Source organism: Aphelocoma coerulescens, chromosome 1, assembly GCF_041296385.1.
Source record: "Aphelocoma coerulescens isolate FSJ_1873_10779 chromosome 1, UR_Acoe_1.0, whole genome shotgun sequence".
NCBI classification, from domain to species: Eukaryota; Metazoa; Chordata; class Aves; order Passeriformes; family Corvidae; genus Aphelocoma; species Aphelocoma coerulescens.
Window position 1 is genome coordinate 77,803,749 of NC_091013.1, and position 14,887 is coordinate 77,818,635.

Genomic DNA, 14,887 nt, shown 5'->3' on the forward strand with positions numbered 1-14,887 from the left:
GATTTAAGCATAAAATGCTTGTCTCTTGATTTTTGGTGTTTAAATAACTTGAAAAATCATAGTCCTATGTAAATATCTAATGCTTCTGAGGTATTTAACTAAGTATTATGTTTACCTAACCTGAAATTGCTGGAAGAAAGCTAGTTTATTGCCCAGCTGCCTTGCATTTTTACTAAATTTCTGCTTTTTGTCTATAATTGTTTGGTCTCAAACCTTCTACTCCACATCCTTGTGCACAAAATGTCATTAGTATACCTCAATTAAATTATACAGGAGGATAATGAAGCATTAGGTACTGCTTAGATTTCTGTTCAAGTTGTAGTGTAAAGGCCAGGGTTTTCACAAGATGCTCCCTTTCAGTAAGTGTTAATGCCAAATAAGGAAAGGCTGTGTAGGTAGGAATTACAGAGCCCTGTCATAACTTTCTAGATACAATCTGTGCAGTGAGTTAGAACTCCAGATGAAAGTACTGTGGAAGGCACATACTGTGTGCCAGACCCATCACTGCCAGTCATGATTCAAAGTTTATTTCTAAAGTTCAGTGGTTGTTGCTCCAGACTCAGGAGGGCTCATCTCTGAGAAAGTTGCCACGCTTGTCATGTAGGCTGACACTGTGAAAGAAAACCTCACTGTCCACAGTGAAGTGCCATATGCAATTATTGCCATGAACCCTTCTCTACAGCAGTAGTAGCAGAGCAGCCAGCCAGCCAGCTGAATCCCACAGCCTTAACTGTCCACTGAAACCTGGTTTGAAATGTGCAGCTGTTGCAGTCAAGATTCCTGTATATTTCTTCTATACTTTTGAATTACTCTAAGGATTTAACTGATTTTATTGTGTTTTATTGTTGGCGTAGGGTTTTGTTAAGCAAGACTGTAACACCACTGCACGTGCACTTAATTGTTTTAGAGTTAAGTTTATTTTGGTTCTGACTGTACTTTTCAAGAGAAGCAATCTCATAAATGGCTGAAAATGCAGTCCTTTGCAGCACTTTCTTTCTATTTAACACTTCCAGTATTAGGAAATAGTGTCTTGCACAAAACAAAACTGACAAAGGCCACACATCAATACATAGGAGTGGTCTTGTGAATCTTTCAAGAAAAACAGCTGGTTTGTGTTAGTCCACAAGGGCAAATCATTTCCAGATCATAAAAAATTGAGCAACACTACAACAAGGAAGCCCTAATTTTCTTCTTAGTGGATGATAAAGCATTTTCAGTAAATTCTAGTTAGCTCATAGAGAGACTTGGAAGACCAATATAAAAATAATGAGTTATTTTTTAAATTGGATATGTTAAATGCATTGTGACAGCCAGCAATAAAAGTAAATTACTTATTTTATATAGAGAACATGTAGTAACAGCCTCCTCCTCCAGTTAAGAAATCCATTAAACTCCTTGGTGTATAGTCAATTGGATCACTTCCTTACTGAGATATTCGTATTTCTAATAAAGAGTAACTGGAAAATGCAATAGGATAGAAATGTAAAAATATTTTTAATACCATCATATTGGTTTCTTAAAATGGTTTTATAGACATGCAATTTCTTAAAGCATTATTTAACTTCAAAAGCTTCAAGCGTGCCTATAATTAAGAGATGAGTAGTTCTTTCACACCAACGAGCTATAAAAAGACCCCTCAGCTAAACTGTAATGCAGATGCTGTAATGAAACCAGAAAACAATGAGTGAAGCAGGGGAGAGACAGGCTGAGAGCCACATTCAGTAAGGGCTTTTGAAATTTAAAAAAAAAAAAGTGTACTCTATAACCATTAGAACAAAGACTCAAAAAATAGTGTAGTAGTGAAAGTGGTTGAGAAGGACAGTGAGAAACAGGGAGCCTACAAGCTGACTTCCATGTTTTACATAAAGTAAAACTGGTAATTTGGAACTGAATGATGACAGGACACTTTTGCTTTAAGTAATTGTTGTATATCCTGAGGAGAAGCAGAGGCTCAAAGGTCTGTGTTTATCTTTCTGTACACAATGTCTGCCTTAACACAATACCTCCTGTATTGTCAGTGCTTTACAAGACCTTGTGTGTAAATGACAGAATTAAGGTGAACAGATAAGAGATAATTACAATGAGATGTGTGTCACATGGAGGTTTGCACCCACAGTGGTTTTCACAGACCTAAATAAATTGATTTAAAACTGGTTTTAATTACACTGGTAGGACAGCTGTGTGCTGATAGGGCATCAGTTTCTGTATTTTGACATAGCCAAGGGGCTTTTATTGTGTATGATCTACTTGCACATTATGCAATGCATAGGTGTGTTAACATAACCAACTGATTAAGGTAGTGAGGCAAGTCTAAAAACCAAAACAAAATCATATGAAGAACCAGATTCTCCTTTCCTTTACACTGAGATGATTGAAATGGTTTGATGTAATTTAGGACTCACATTGCTGTCTGGAAAAAAATCAACCAACAAACTTATTTTGTGAGAAATAATTTTGTATTTTAAACAATGGAACAATAGGAAATAGAAATGATTAAGTAAAAAAAAAAAGACCCAAACCCGAGAGCACTGATATCAGATATGTCTCATCATTGCAGAAACTACTCTGTCAGATGTGCCATCTTAGGGAAATTTAATTTGCTTCTATCTCCATTTCTATAGCACAAATAGAACTGTCTCTACCTTTGATTTTATTGGGGTTTTTTAAAGTTTTAAGTTAGTGTTATAAGGATTTGTAGCAGGTATAGTATAATTTTAAAGATGTAAATTATATCTTTACTCATTTCCACTCTTTTGTTTAGACTTACAGTTTATTAAATCACAGCATGATCCATATCCACAAACAGGCTTTTACTCCCTTTCAAGAAAGGGAAACAGACTTCGTATCAGGACCAGATGTAACACCAGTAAGTTCACTTTTTCTCTGAGAAAGACCTTTTTCCAACAGATACAAATCCTAAGTGGTCTTTTTGCTAGTATTTGTTTTTATTTTCTCTCTTCCATTGTGATGCGGAGTTGTAATTTCAGCAGTAGATACTGACTAAACAAGCACTGTCTGACTGAAAAAGCAAACTTTATAGTGGACTCTGCTGTTTATAAACACTGATGTCAATGTTCTGCTCAAAATGCATTTGCAATAATTTAGTTTTTCAGAATGCATTCCTTCAGAGCACAGCACAAGGTTTCTGCACAGTATATTGCTGAATTAATGCTCAGACTTTATACTGAAAGCTGAAAATGTTGTTACAAAGTGATCTTTTCTTTTTAGCTCTTCTTACCAGGATTTTTAATCTTTAACCTGTTTCAGTAAAATTTAGTTAAATGCCTTTTGCCTGTAAAGTCATCCCCTCTAAACTGTGATTATTCTCTCTCTCTATCCAAGGCTGTTTGCTTTACTTCTGGCAGTTGATGACACAGAAGTTCCTCAGGAGAGGATGTTATGTGGGGACAATTTGTTCCAGTCAGTATTGCTTTTAGGGAAGATGAAGCCTAACCACAGGGCCTGTCTGAAGCCTAAGCCCTAAGGAACCATGTAGTTCACCTTGGATTTTGCTTAACTAAAGTCTTTACTGCTAAATAAGAATTGGATTAGGGAGCCTGAGGGCCAAGCAAGCTGGATCCCCGATTCTCCACACTGCTCAGTAATCACCGACTTTATGGGCTCTGCTTCGGGCAGCACCACTTGGCTTTTTCTCAGCTTTAGTTTGTCAGAGAGCTAATTTCAGAAACAGGGTGCAAAAGGGACAGTGGATAGCACTGCATGGGGTTTGGCTCAACAGGGTTTATAGATATATGTGTATATACACCCATAGGTCTGTGGGCGCGGTCAGAGAGTCTGGTAGAAAAAGGAAATACAAACCAATGTGAAGACAAGCAGAGTGAGAGATACTAAGCGAGGCTGGCTAGACATTGCTTCCTTTGTTTGATTAGAGTAACTGACTTAACTTTTGAGTAAGGCAATGTTACTTCCAAATTAAAGACTTACATAATGTGTGAGCTATTTCAGGTATCTTGGCAAACTTTGTGGAATGAAAATCTTAACTGAGGAGTACTGGTCGAGTTCTGACGTGCCAGCTGCCTGAACACAGGTTGGGACACTCCAAGAGTCTCTCCTCCATGAAAGCATTTGTTTTGGGAGCTGCCCATGGGAAGTACTCCTGTTGGTAAGTATCATGTGGAACTTCCATGGCACGTTTAAGGGCCTGGAAGCAGGGCTGGAGACTTGAGGACAAAGTGTAACTCTGTCTAACAATGACTGATTGTGTTGATAAAATTTATGATGTGTGCCCTTGCTGGTAAGAAGTTGAATTCCCTTGAAGAACAGGACAGTGGGTTGGGAAGGCATTGAGGAATGTCCACACCACAAGCTGCAGCTACTCTACAACTATGTAATTTCAGGTTTTCCTTTGGCTTGATGGGCCCAAATCCAACAGTAGTGTCCAAGCAAAGGTAAGATCAAGGGTACAATGACTGGAAGATGTCTGGAAATTCCAGGTGAGTCATGAGAAGTACAACTGCCTGATTAGTTGTTTATTTTATATAGTCTGAACTCTGTATGGAGCACTTCTGGACAGATTTTCCAAAGCCATCATTTTCGCTGCAGTGGCTTGAGAAACACCTACAACTAAACGTGTGATCTAGAAATCAGAATCTATCGCCCTGGGAAATCTCAAGGTCTCTGCCACAGACAGAGGTAGTTTGGGGAAGGTGTATGGGAAAGCAAAGCTGGGTTTTGTATGGAAGTGTTAACAACTGCAATGAGAATCTAAAAGATCTGTACCTAGATGGAAAAAAGAATCACATAAAAGCAGGATCTGCTCTTCCTTTACTGAGGATATCCTGTACAAAAATACTACAATGATTAATAAGAGACAGTAACAATTTTTGGGCGCAGATAGATATGGAATACAGTAACATTACAGATCACCCCAGGACAGTCTGTGGTGAAGAAAAATACTTCAAAGACTTTTTGTTTAGTCCTTTCCTACCTGCCATTGATTGGTAGGACTTTTCTTCCTTTCCTAAGCATCCTTTAAATTTCACATAAGGAGTTTCATTTTCAGAGAACAAACAGATCACTGTACCCCTGGATGATAGCTCCTCCCCACAAAAACGCCAGGATGCACTTCTGGTTGCAAGGATCAACAGAAATTTATGTCAGCTTCATGAAAACATAGTGCAAAAGACTCATTTTGCCACACAGATGGTATCTCATAAAATAAAGATCTAGCATAAAAATTGTGGGAACACCATACAAATAAAAATCCATGAAATGGTGACTGGAACAGGAGTTCTTCATCTATGCTGCTGTAAAAAATGAAATGTAAATGCATGAAATGTAAACTAAGATAGTGCAAGGGGTACACCAACCTTTATTCACATTTTTAACTATAAAGATGATTTGGGAAGATTTATTAACTAGGCCAGTTAGACCACTATTTGAATGGATTCTCTGATTATCCATATTCACTATCCAATCTCTTGTTTTTAAGAAGGAGCAATGTTTTCTGTAAAACCATGTGCATTCAGAATGGGACTTCTGTGCTTGGAATACAACTTTGATGTTTCTGAGAGGTGTTTATTGCAGATACAGTGACTGTTTGCTTTACAAGCCTTTCCAATACACTAAATTTTATTGTATAGTCAATTATGTTTTGTCAAGTCTGAGCAAGAAAAGCTAAGTATTTTTTATTGTTTCATACTGTAAGTGTAATATAAAAATAAAGTACCAGCATAATTTAATTTACAACAGAAAAAAAAGCAGCCAGACTATAACTTGACCTAAAGTCTACACCTATATACAGAAGTGTCCATTTAACTAAGCTTAAAAAACCCCAAAACCCCTTGATTCATTACGCATGACATTCTCTGGTTTTCTTTAATTCCACAGTGAAAGAAAAGTATAACTCCCTTTTGGAAATGTACTTTAGCTGGTTATATCATGAGTCCTGGTTTTTGGATCATCCATTCTACACAGTCATGTTACCACACGGAATTACCAGACACAAGAGTCCAGCATTTTAGCAGATACACAACAGTGATGAATCTCATGTTTTAAGAATACAACATATCCAGTCTGCCCAAGAAAAGTCCTCGTGGGTCACAAGGAACATCAAAGCACAGTGCTTGGTGGTTTAGACTGTATGATGAATCTAAGCAGAACAAAAAAATGTTTCTCAGTAACAGGTTACTGAAAAAAACCCCCAACCCATCCACCAAATGCTAGTATGTATAAGGCTTCATGGTTGCTCCTGAGATAAGTTTTAATTGTGAAATACCAATTTGAAATGTTAAGACACTTTCTGCAAAAGAACAGGTTTCTTGTAAAAGCATGCTGCATCCTTCCAAGTCACACCCAGGGTTTCCATCCGGGAAAGAGTCGGCTCAGATTTTTAGGGTCCATGGCCTGTTGTATGAGGAGGTTCACCTGTCCTCCCACACTGAGCACTGTTCCCTCCTCAACACCTTTCAGCTTCTCCTGAAGTCTCATCAGAACACGCTCAGCCACCTTGTTAAAACTCTGGTCGTCACTGCTGGCAGAATAAAAAAAGAAAAACAGGTGCTCTAGGTGTGGATCCTGAACAACATGAGCAACATCCAGGGAGAAAACCATAAAGCAAGGCAACAGTGCAGAAAGAGGAGGGTAAGAAAAAAATCCTGCACCTGGCTTTTCTTTTAGGTTCTTGTGGATCAGTACCGAGTGTAGAGCTCATGTCAGCCTCATCCTCTGGCCTCTGCTGCAAGTACAAAGCTTTCAAGGGGTTCATGGTCCAGTCGAAAAGCGGATCATAGAGCAGCACCTACACAGTAAATAAACCTCTTTTTAATTTAAATTGTTAACTACAGCTAGTTCAGTGCCCTAGCACTGTTGGTAATGCTCACACTAACTACAGTATTAGGAGGTTGAGTGTTTTGGTTTGGTTTTTGTTTTTCTTTTAACCAAAAGAATTGGCCTAAATTGCTTAGTAAATGATCAAACAACAACACTGCCTCTGATCACTTACAGGTATTTGTGTTGTTCTTGCTTCACGAAGTTTTGCCATCAGTTCCACCTCAGCAGTGAACAAGTAATTTTTTAATACACTACTAGGCACTAAATAGAATCATTAGCTTTTAATGCACAATATAACCTGCTTTCAAAAATCAGTTTCATTTTCTTCTTTGTGACTTATGCAAAGAGGATTTAATTCAATCAGTATTATTCCTGCTGGAAATGCTGCACTATGGCTAGAAGCACGTAGGTATTGAAGAGGGAAAACTGCCTGAAGGAAACAGTTCCCACAGAAAATGCAGACTGGTTATAAGTTAACAAAATTACATGAATTAACAATGCCACTATGTTCTAATTCAGTACAAAACACCCTAAGTGAGTATTTGGTGCAGTGATCCATATGATGACAAAGCCAAGAAACTGAAGACATTCTGGCAGATTACTGTCCAAAAGAATGAAAAAATGCTTACCTCTACAATAGTCAACAAAGCTTCTTGAGAATTTCTCATAACAGCCATTGTTTTCTCACAGCATCTAGAAAATATTTTACAGTATTTTAGGTTCTTTTTGTTAAAATGAAATAGTATTTTTGTAATTTAAATAATGGATATTTGTACTCCACTTAATTTCTAACATAGGAGTTACTTCTCTGATAATTTCACTTGGGGAAAAAAAAAAGAAGAGCAATTCAGACATGTAAGACCAAGAGGAGACTGTGCAGTTTGCTGATTATTATTTCTCTGTGGAAAAACCTGCTTCACTGTTTGAAATATTTCTATATGTGGAATTAACCACTGCATTAACACTGCCTGTTAGGGTGTGCCACGATGGCAGAACTGCTTGGCTGGATGAAAACAAGTGCTGGGGGTGCTCTGGAATACATTGGAGAATCGTGGTAGGGTTGTTTTCCATGAAATGAGCAGAGCCAATAGCCAGACTACAAGCAATTGCCAAAACCTCTCCAATGACCTTTGATACAGAAGTGGTTACCTACATTCACTCTCAAGCAAGCTAAGCTCCTGGAAGGAATGCCAAACTATCCTATGGGACAGGTACTCCTGTGAAAGAGGGATTAGGCCTCCTGTCTACCTCAGGATGAGAACACACACACCAAAGTAAACTGAACACATTCACAGCCAATGACTTGTTTACCCCTTACACCTGTTAAGTACCAGTCAGGCTGGCTGAGGTAGAAACAGCATCTGCACCAGTGCCTTTTATACTCTTATTTACTTCAGCTGGAGCCAAACAATTCATGTTTTTCTGTATCGTGGTTTCAGAAGTAATACAAAACTGTGAATTTGAGAGCACCATTTTTAGACTGGAAGTGGCAGTGGCTGCTCCTTCACAGGACAAAGGAGTACTAGGAACTACTTATTAATCTTAATTGCTGCCTTAGAAAGACAACACCTACCCTGTGTGCTTTTTTAAAGACATGAAATTTGGGAGTTGCAAGTACTACGTTCATGAACATTATCAAAGCCTGAATTGAGAGAAATGTCCTGCTATTTAGGAATCCCTTGGGTCATTCACAGAAGGTAGGATGGAGGCTGACAGAAACTCAACTTGTTTGGGATTCTTCTGTTTTGCAGTCCAGATCTATTATGGGCTTTATATTTTGCACTTGCAAAGTAATATAAAACATATGATCCAAAAGCGGAAAATGACTCCAAATTACTTACATAAAACTAAACAGAAATTAGAGTCAAAACAAATTGGTTCAAAGACATTTAACAACTCCAAATATATACCATAGCTCTGAAACAAATGCATAGTTCTGAAGGAAAAAAAAATCATTCTGAATCAACAGCTAGCTGTGGGGCCTTTGGAAACACTGAGCCCTCCCTGAATTCCACAAGAGGGTGACAGTAACCCATTAGCCAGGGCACAGTATGAAACACTGAGCCACAATAATGAACTTGCAGCTGGTTATATAAATACAGGCATAAGAGTTAAAGGTCAGCATTTAGGTTTGGGTGTTACCAGCAGAAATCTGAGTCTCCTCTCAAGCATCAGAACTATTTAACATGTAACAATCACAATGCTGGAAGTACCCTGCTGCCTCCTTATCCCTGTGCAATACAGGAGCACTCACCTTCTGAAGACTCCCTCCACGCCGGTGATACCCATTCCGTCCACAATGTCCCTGGTTAACCTAAATGGAACAGTCTCTGGTGTGGGAAGGATTTTGCCTTGTTCAAAAGCAACCCCTAAATGAAAGGATAATAGAAGTTAAAAAAAAAAAAAAAAAGTTAAAGTAAAGAAAAATTAAGGTTCTTTTGCTGTCCCACTTACCCAGATCTATATGCACTAGTTCTGCTGTTTGTTCATCTATCAAGATATTCTGAACATGTCTGTCTCCAAGTCCAAGAATGTAGCCAACTGAAACAGAAATATAAGTGCTGAAACCATGTCACAAAAACCACAGAAAGCTTAAGATTATTGGTGTTATAATAACAGGTGAAAACAAATTACAAGTGAGAATATTCCTTCCCCCATATAAAGATATTACCAAGGAAAGAACAAATGCCATTCCACAAATCCAAAAAGTAAAAGGTTGCCTGAATGAAATTGCAAACAGGTTATTCTCATACAGATGTGCATTGTTTTATCTACTCCACAGACTTCTTACCCATTTCTATTTGTAGATTAGAGTTTATCAAATATTGCAGCTTTCAAAAAAATTTAAAAATTAAAAGCAATTGCATAATAAAATCAGGTTTTATTATTACTATCATTAGCAAAACCCCCCCAACAAACCAAACAACTTTTGTCTAAGTAAATTTTAAAAAACTCCAGTGATCCAAATTATAAGGTCTTTCACGTAAGCCTATTTCAGTGCTTTGCTGTCCTTAAATGTAGAACTCCAAACTGCATTTCCCTTGCTGCAATTTACACCTGTTACTGTTTTCATTAGCTGATGGACATGGACAGCAGTAGTATTTCCTACAAAAATCTTTCATGTGAATTCTTCTGAACTGCAAATTTACTTCATTTTTTTTCAGTAAAAAGGGAGTGCACAACCACGTTAGCATCTAAAATGGGATCTACTGCAATGTGTACAATCTGCTAACAAATGTACAGAACTGAGTCAGCCAAAAAAAATCCACAGTACTTAGACTTAAGAACTTCTTTTTCTTTATTATGACAGGAAAATCAAAGCAAAAATCCCAGACCTTAAATAACCATTTCAGCTATGGATAATAATGCCAGTACAAAGACAGTAAAAGATTGAGCTTTTCAACATAGCTAAAACATCTGAGGCTACACATTGAATGGATAAATGTTAAAACAACGAAAATAAAGTCAGGTAGGAAAAAAACCTACCAGAACCTAAGAATACAAACTGCTTATAAAAAGAAACACAGAATTTCATTCTTCCTTCTGCAGCAAAAATGGGGGTGGGGAGGAAGAAATCAGAAATCTTAATTACAAAAATAATGCTGATATTCTTGCTGGTCTTTTTTGCCCCCTAATAAGCTTTTTCTGACATGTGACAAAAGCAGGACATGGTAGAAACCGAAATGGTATAAACTCCTTGGTTGTGTAACCTAAACAGCCACTGTAAATAATCCAATACCTATAGAAGATGTAGCCACACTGCGAGTGTATGCCAATCGTTTTTCAAACCACACTGCTGGATCCAGGAATTTTTCCATGCAGAAATACCGGAACACAGGTTGAAAATTCTCACAGACTTCCATGAACATTCTGTATTTCTCTTCAGCATGTTTCTTTTGGGCATCCTTTAAACACATAAGAAATGTTTTACCCAGGGCCAACTGCTTCAGAAGGCAATTACCTCTTCCTTCCTTTCTACCCACCTCCCCTCTATCAAATGCTGCTCTCACTTCTTTTCTCCTTCTGAGCTAAGAATTATTGTCTTTATTTCAGCAATTATTAATGCACTTATCTATCTGTTTTACTAAACAATTCTGTTTTCATACACAACTCAGAGGCTAAAAAACATGGGAAAAACCACACTCCTATTTCCTTGATGCAGCAGGTGCATGTATTTTATAGGCATGTACAGGTAAATGGATCTTGTTGGGCATTGTTTCCTTCCTTTGCACTCTGTTCTGGTACCTCTGCTTATCTGATGGCCTCATGACACTGTGAGAAAGTCATTCTCAACTCATTCCCATGCAAAAGCAGCTCAAAGCCAAAATTAAATACACTTTTATCCCTGTTACTACTATAGCAATTTGAAAGGAAACAATTTCTTACACAATCATGGGTATATAAAGTAACAAGTAAACTTGTCTGCAATTTTGTAAACTTCTGGTGAGGTGATCCGTGGAAGGGAACTGAAACTCTGTGTTCTGAATCTATTTATTCCATGCCACTGGTCATATTCATTATTAGATATACTAAAAGTATAGTACCTAGTTCTGTGTAAATTCCACCCCCCACCCCCCGCAAATATTATGAACCAGCTATTTTTTTGGTATTTTTTTAACTTATTTGGACTCACCTGCATTATTTTATGACACTGATAACCAGAGTAATCCTTTGGCCTGTACCTCTTGTGAGCTCCTTCTTCGGCATTCACAAGGAACTCCCCAATGGGAGTTGTTCCTGAGCACCACTCCAGGACTCCACTTCTCTGGGAAAGGGGAACCACCTGGAAAAGCAAAACCACAGAGGTGAGGTTATACATGGGGAGGGTTATACACACTAAACTGTGAATACTCACCCTGCAGAGCATGGGTGCACATTTCTGTTTGTTTAAAAAGACAAAGAAGGCCAAACCATGCAGCTGGCCACAAAATATCTTCCAAATACACATGTATACATATATAAAAATCCACTCGAATTTTCTCTACCAAATAATTGCAATTTTTTCCTAGCCCAGAGAATCCTCCACTAGATGTGTCAGCACAACTTAATGATTAGGTACTGCCTGTTTCCTTCAATTTTCTTTTCTTATGGAAGTCTCTTTATCTCATAATGCAACACCCATTCTCTTTTTCCCTGCTGTTGTTAAATTTTACACACATAAAAACCTGAGTCTTAAATGAAAATTATTCAAAAAATGTGACTTTAACTCCATGTGAGAATTCTTAAAACCACGCTAGCAATTCAGAGAAGCCCCTTTAGAGATTCCAGAGTGCACATTTCTCATTTGACAAAGACAAGGGCTTATACATCGAGAGCACTTATTCAGAGGTCACCTTCACAGCTATTATTACAATCCCAAGTACATAAAAAGGAAGGAGGAAGGAAAAGTTCCTGTTCAAATACATTTTCTGCATTCACACTAAGAATTTATTGCTGTACTCCCAATTAAAAAAAAATCAGTGCAAATTCTGCATGAAAGACCCTAGATGGGACATCTGAATTCAATTGTAAGGAGTATTGCAAGACTAAAATTAATTATTAATTAAGGAATATCACAAGGCAAACTAATGAGAATTCATGAACAAACTTGTATGCTCAAGTTTAATGACTAGCAACTTACAATTTAATAACAGTGCATTACTTAATTTCTTTTCAATTATAAGTTCATATAAAGAAAGCTTTGCAGAGTATTTGAGTATATATTGGCCACAAAGAAATTTACTTCAATGATTTGAAAAAAATTAAATTGTAATAAATATATTGTTTATTCTATAACTTAAGGAGCAGTGACTGTTTTATTAACACATGAATAAAAATCCTTTTATATTCTTTTGGGTTAAAAAGGAGGAGAATGGAGAAATAGGCTTTATTTTCTCTGCTGCTGCAGCTGTTCAGGGTTACCTTGTATCTTCGGATATTTAGTTTCCTCTTTCGTGTTTCAGTGTTTTGCTGGAGCAATGTATTGCACATCTGGAAAACTTGCTGCATGACTGCATCTTGTCTCAGGTCATCACGCCCCTTCAGCATAACCAGAAAAAGCAGTTAAAAAACACTTCTCAGCATGCAATTTCTTGCTCAGCAAGTAAAAAAAATATTTTAAAAAATAGCACAAAACACAAGTTACTTTTCCACAATAATCACTTGCAGTAAAATGTAATGAATAGTTGTTTTTTTCCTCTGTATTTCCTCTGTTTTCTATTAGTGCTCAGCTGCTTAAACGGAACCATCATTAACTTAAATCATCGCCACTCTTTTTTTCTGACAGATGTTACTTGATGTAGGTTTTCAATCAACCTACACATTTTATGGTTCTCTTTTTAAAAACAGGTGTTCAATTCACCTTTATTTAGCAAGCCAGCACCCAGGTGAAGCAGCATCAGTTGGCACTGCAGTTCTGATTGCTGGATGCAGATCTAGTGATTCATGCTTCTCCTTAAAGCTTTCAAAACTAACCCATACTTAGCAGCAAAACATAATTCTCCCAGCAACTGCTCAACGTTTGCATTCAAACAGAGAATGAAATCAGCTGAGTCTATGGAGAAATAAATTTTTTTAGAGATTTTTACTTCTGTGTGCTTCCTTTTGATTGTCTCTGAATTGCAAATATTTTTTTATATGGGGAAGAAGAAAGGAGATATTTAACGCAATATGCTGATGGTTTTTATTTACAGTACACTTCAGGTCACCAGCTGAGACATGACTAGGCAAGTCTGGTAGTTGCCAGGTAAGGTACTGGATATTAAAGAACTGCTGAAAAATAATTACAAACATATATAGTATCATTACTTATTATTTATATTAAATTACTTATTAATACTTTGTAATTTCATTTATTAAAGCATTCCTCAATGGAGAAAATTGACAGTGAAGTGTGAAAAGTCTGCTCATGGCACAGAAATGATACATGAGAAAACTGACAGGAGAACTGAAAAAATTCCAGCATGCCAAGTGTCTGAGATGTCATTACAACTGACAGAACCTACCTTAACCAGCTGCCTCCTTTCTTTACCATCTGATCCTACACAATCTATTATTTTAGGCAGATTCATGCCTCCTGCTAAACGAAATTCTTGCTTGAAAGAACTTATTGTGACCAAATTTTCATATTGTCCTGTGGGATCCACCTGAAATTAAAAATAAGGTTAAAATTAGTATAAATATTACCTCCATTTCACTCACACAATGTGGTAATGAGTTGTTTGCAAACCTCATTAGCAGACTATATGCTAAACATTAATATGAGCACTCCATCCTCTACAAGGATAATACCACAAAGGCTATGAAAATATGCTGAGCAAAGGATCTTTTTTGATTCCTCCTTGTTCATCTCATTGGTAGAGGGGACGTGGTGCTGCAGACTTCCACTAAACAAGCTGTGACACAATGTTAGCCTGTCCCAGCTAGCACTGTCCCAGGAAAATGTTCACATATGGCTGGGGAGCATTAGGCTTAGACTAGGCTGCAAATGGACCCAATCTACAATCCCAAACCTGCTGCAGGTTTCGCATTGTACAGGATCTGTACCTCAGCCACTCCCTGTATCCTCATGCCCCAGAGCAACCCGACTCAGCTGTAAGGAAATACTGCCCCAGCAGGCTACATCACAGACCTGCAGCCATTTCAGCCAGTCTGTACTGGAGGAGAAGAAAGGCAAAGAAAAGAATGATCCAGCTGTACAAAGGAGCAACACCTGAGGCCAACCGGAGCCCTACAAACAGATGTTATTCAGGCACGGGTGGCAACTTCTGGCCTCTGAAGGCAAACACCTTAAAGCAGTCCCTTGACTTACTTGCCTTTATAGACATAGCCTGAGGGATTTCAACACAAGGAATTCTGGCTTTGTAACATTTAAATTTAGATGCTGGCCCAAAAAGCAACTCTACGTTCTTGAAACTGCTAAGTTTCCCAGGTAGAGCATGTGGAATCAAAAGGTGAGTGCCTATGCACCCATCCAGTCAATTGTTCATGCCAATGGGAAGGGAACATTTCCCATTAATGAATGGTAAAAGCCTAACAGCAGAAAAGGCAAGTCTATTAATTCTCACACCTTTTTTGACATTCAGTGCCTCCCTGAAACTCTGAGTTAGCACCTACA

General features: G+C 37.7%; 1 protein-coding gene across 3 annotated transcripts in view; it reads right to left on the reverse strand.

The window, feature by feature from the left end:
• Window positions 1-5,559: 5,559 nt before the first annotated feature.
• ATM (ATM serine/threonine kinase) overlaps window positions 5,560-14,887 on the reverse strand; it is a 59,902-nt gene continuing 50,574 nt past the window's right edge. For 2 of the 3 annotated variants that reach the window (XM_069014347.1, XM_069014331.1), the window contains 9 exons: window positions 13,776-13,916; window positions 12,694-12,810; window positions 11,426-11,575; window positions 10,532-10,697; window positions 9,247-9,333; window positions 9,047-9,161; window positions 7,422-7,485; window positions 6,624-6,760; window positions 5,560-6,493 (listed from right to left, as the gene is read on the reverse strand). In XM_069014347.1, the coding sequence (XP_068870448.1) occupies window positions 6,310-6,493; window positions 6,624-6,760; window positions 7,422-7,485; window positions 9,047-9,161; window positions 9,247-9,333; window positions 10,532-10,697; window positions 11,426-11,575; window positions 12,694-12,810; window positions 13,776-13,916 (1,161 nt within the window). In that variant the 3' untranslated portion in view covers window positions 5,560-6,309. The remainder of the gene's footprint in view (window positions 6,494-6,623; window positions 6,761-7,421; window positions 7,486-9,046; window positions 9,162-9,246; window positions 9,334-10,531; window positions 10,698-11,425; window positions 11,576-12,693; window positions 12,811-13,775; window positions 13,917-14,887) is intronic. The other variant, XM_069014336.1, reaches the window with a different exon arrangement.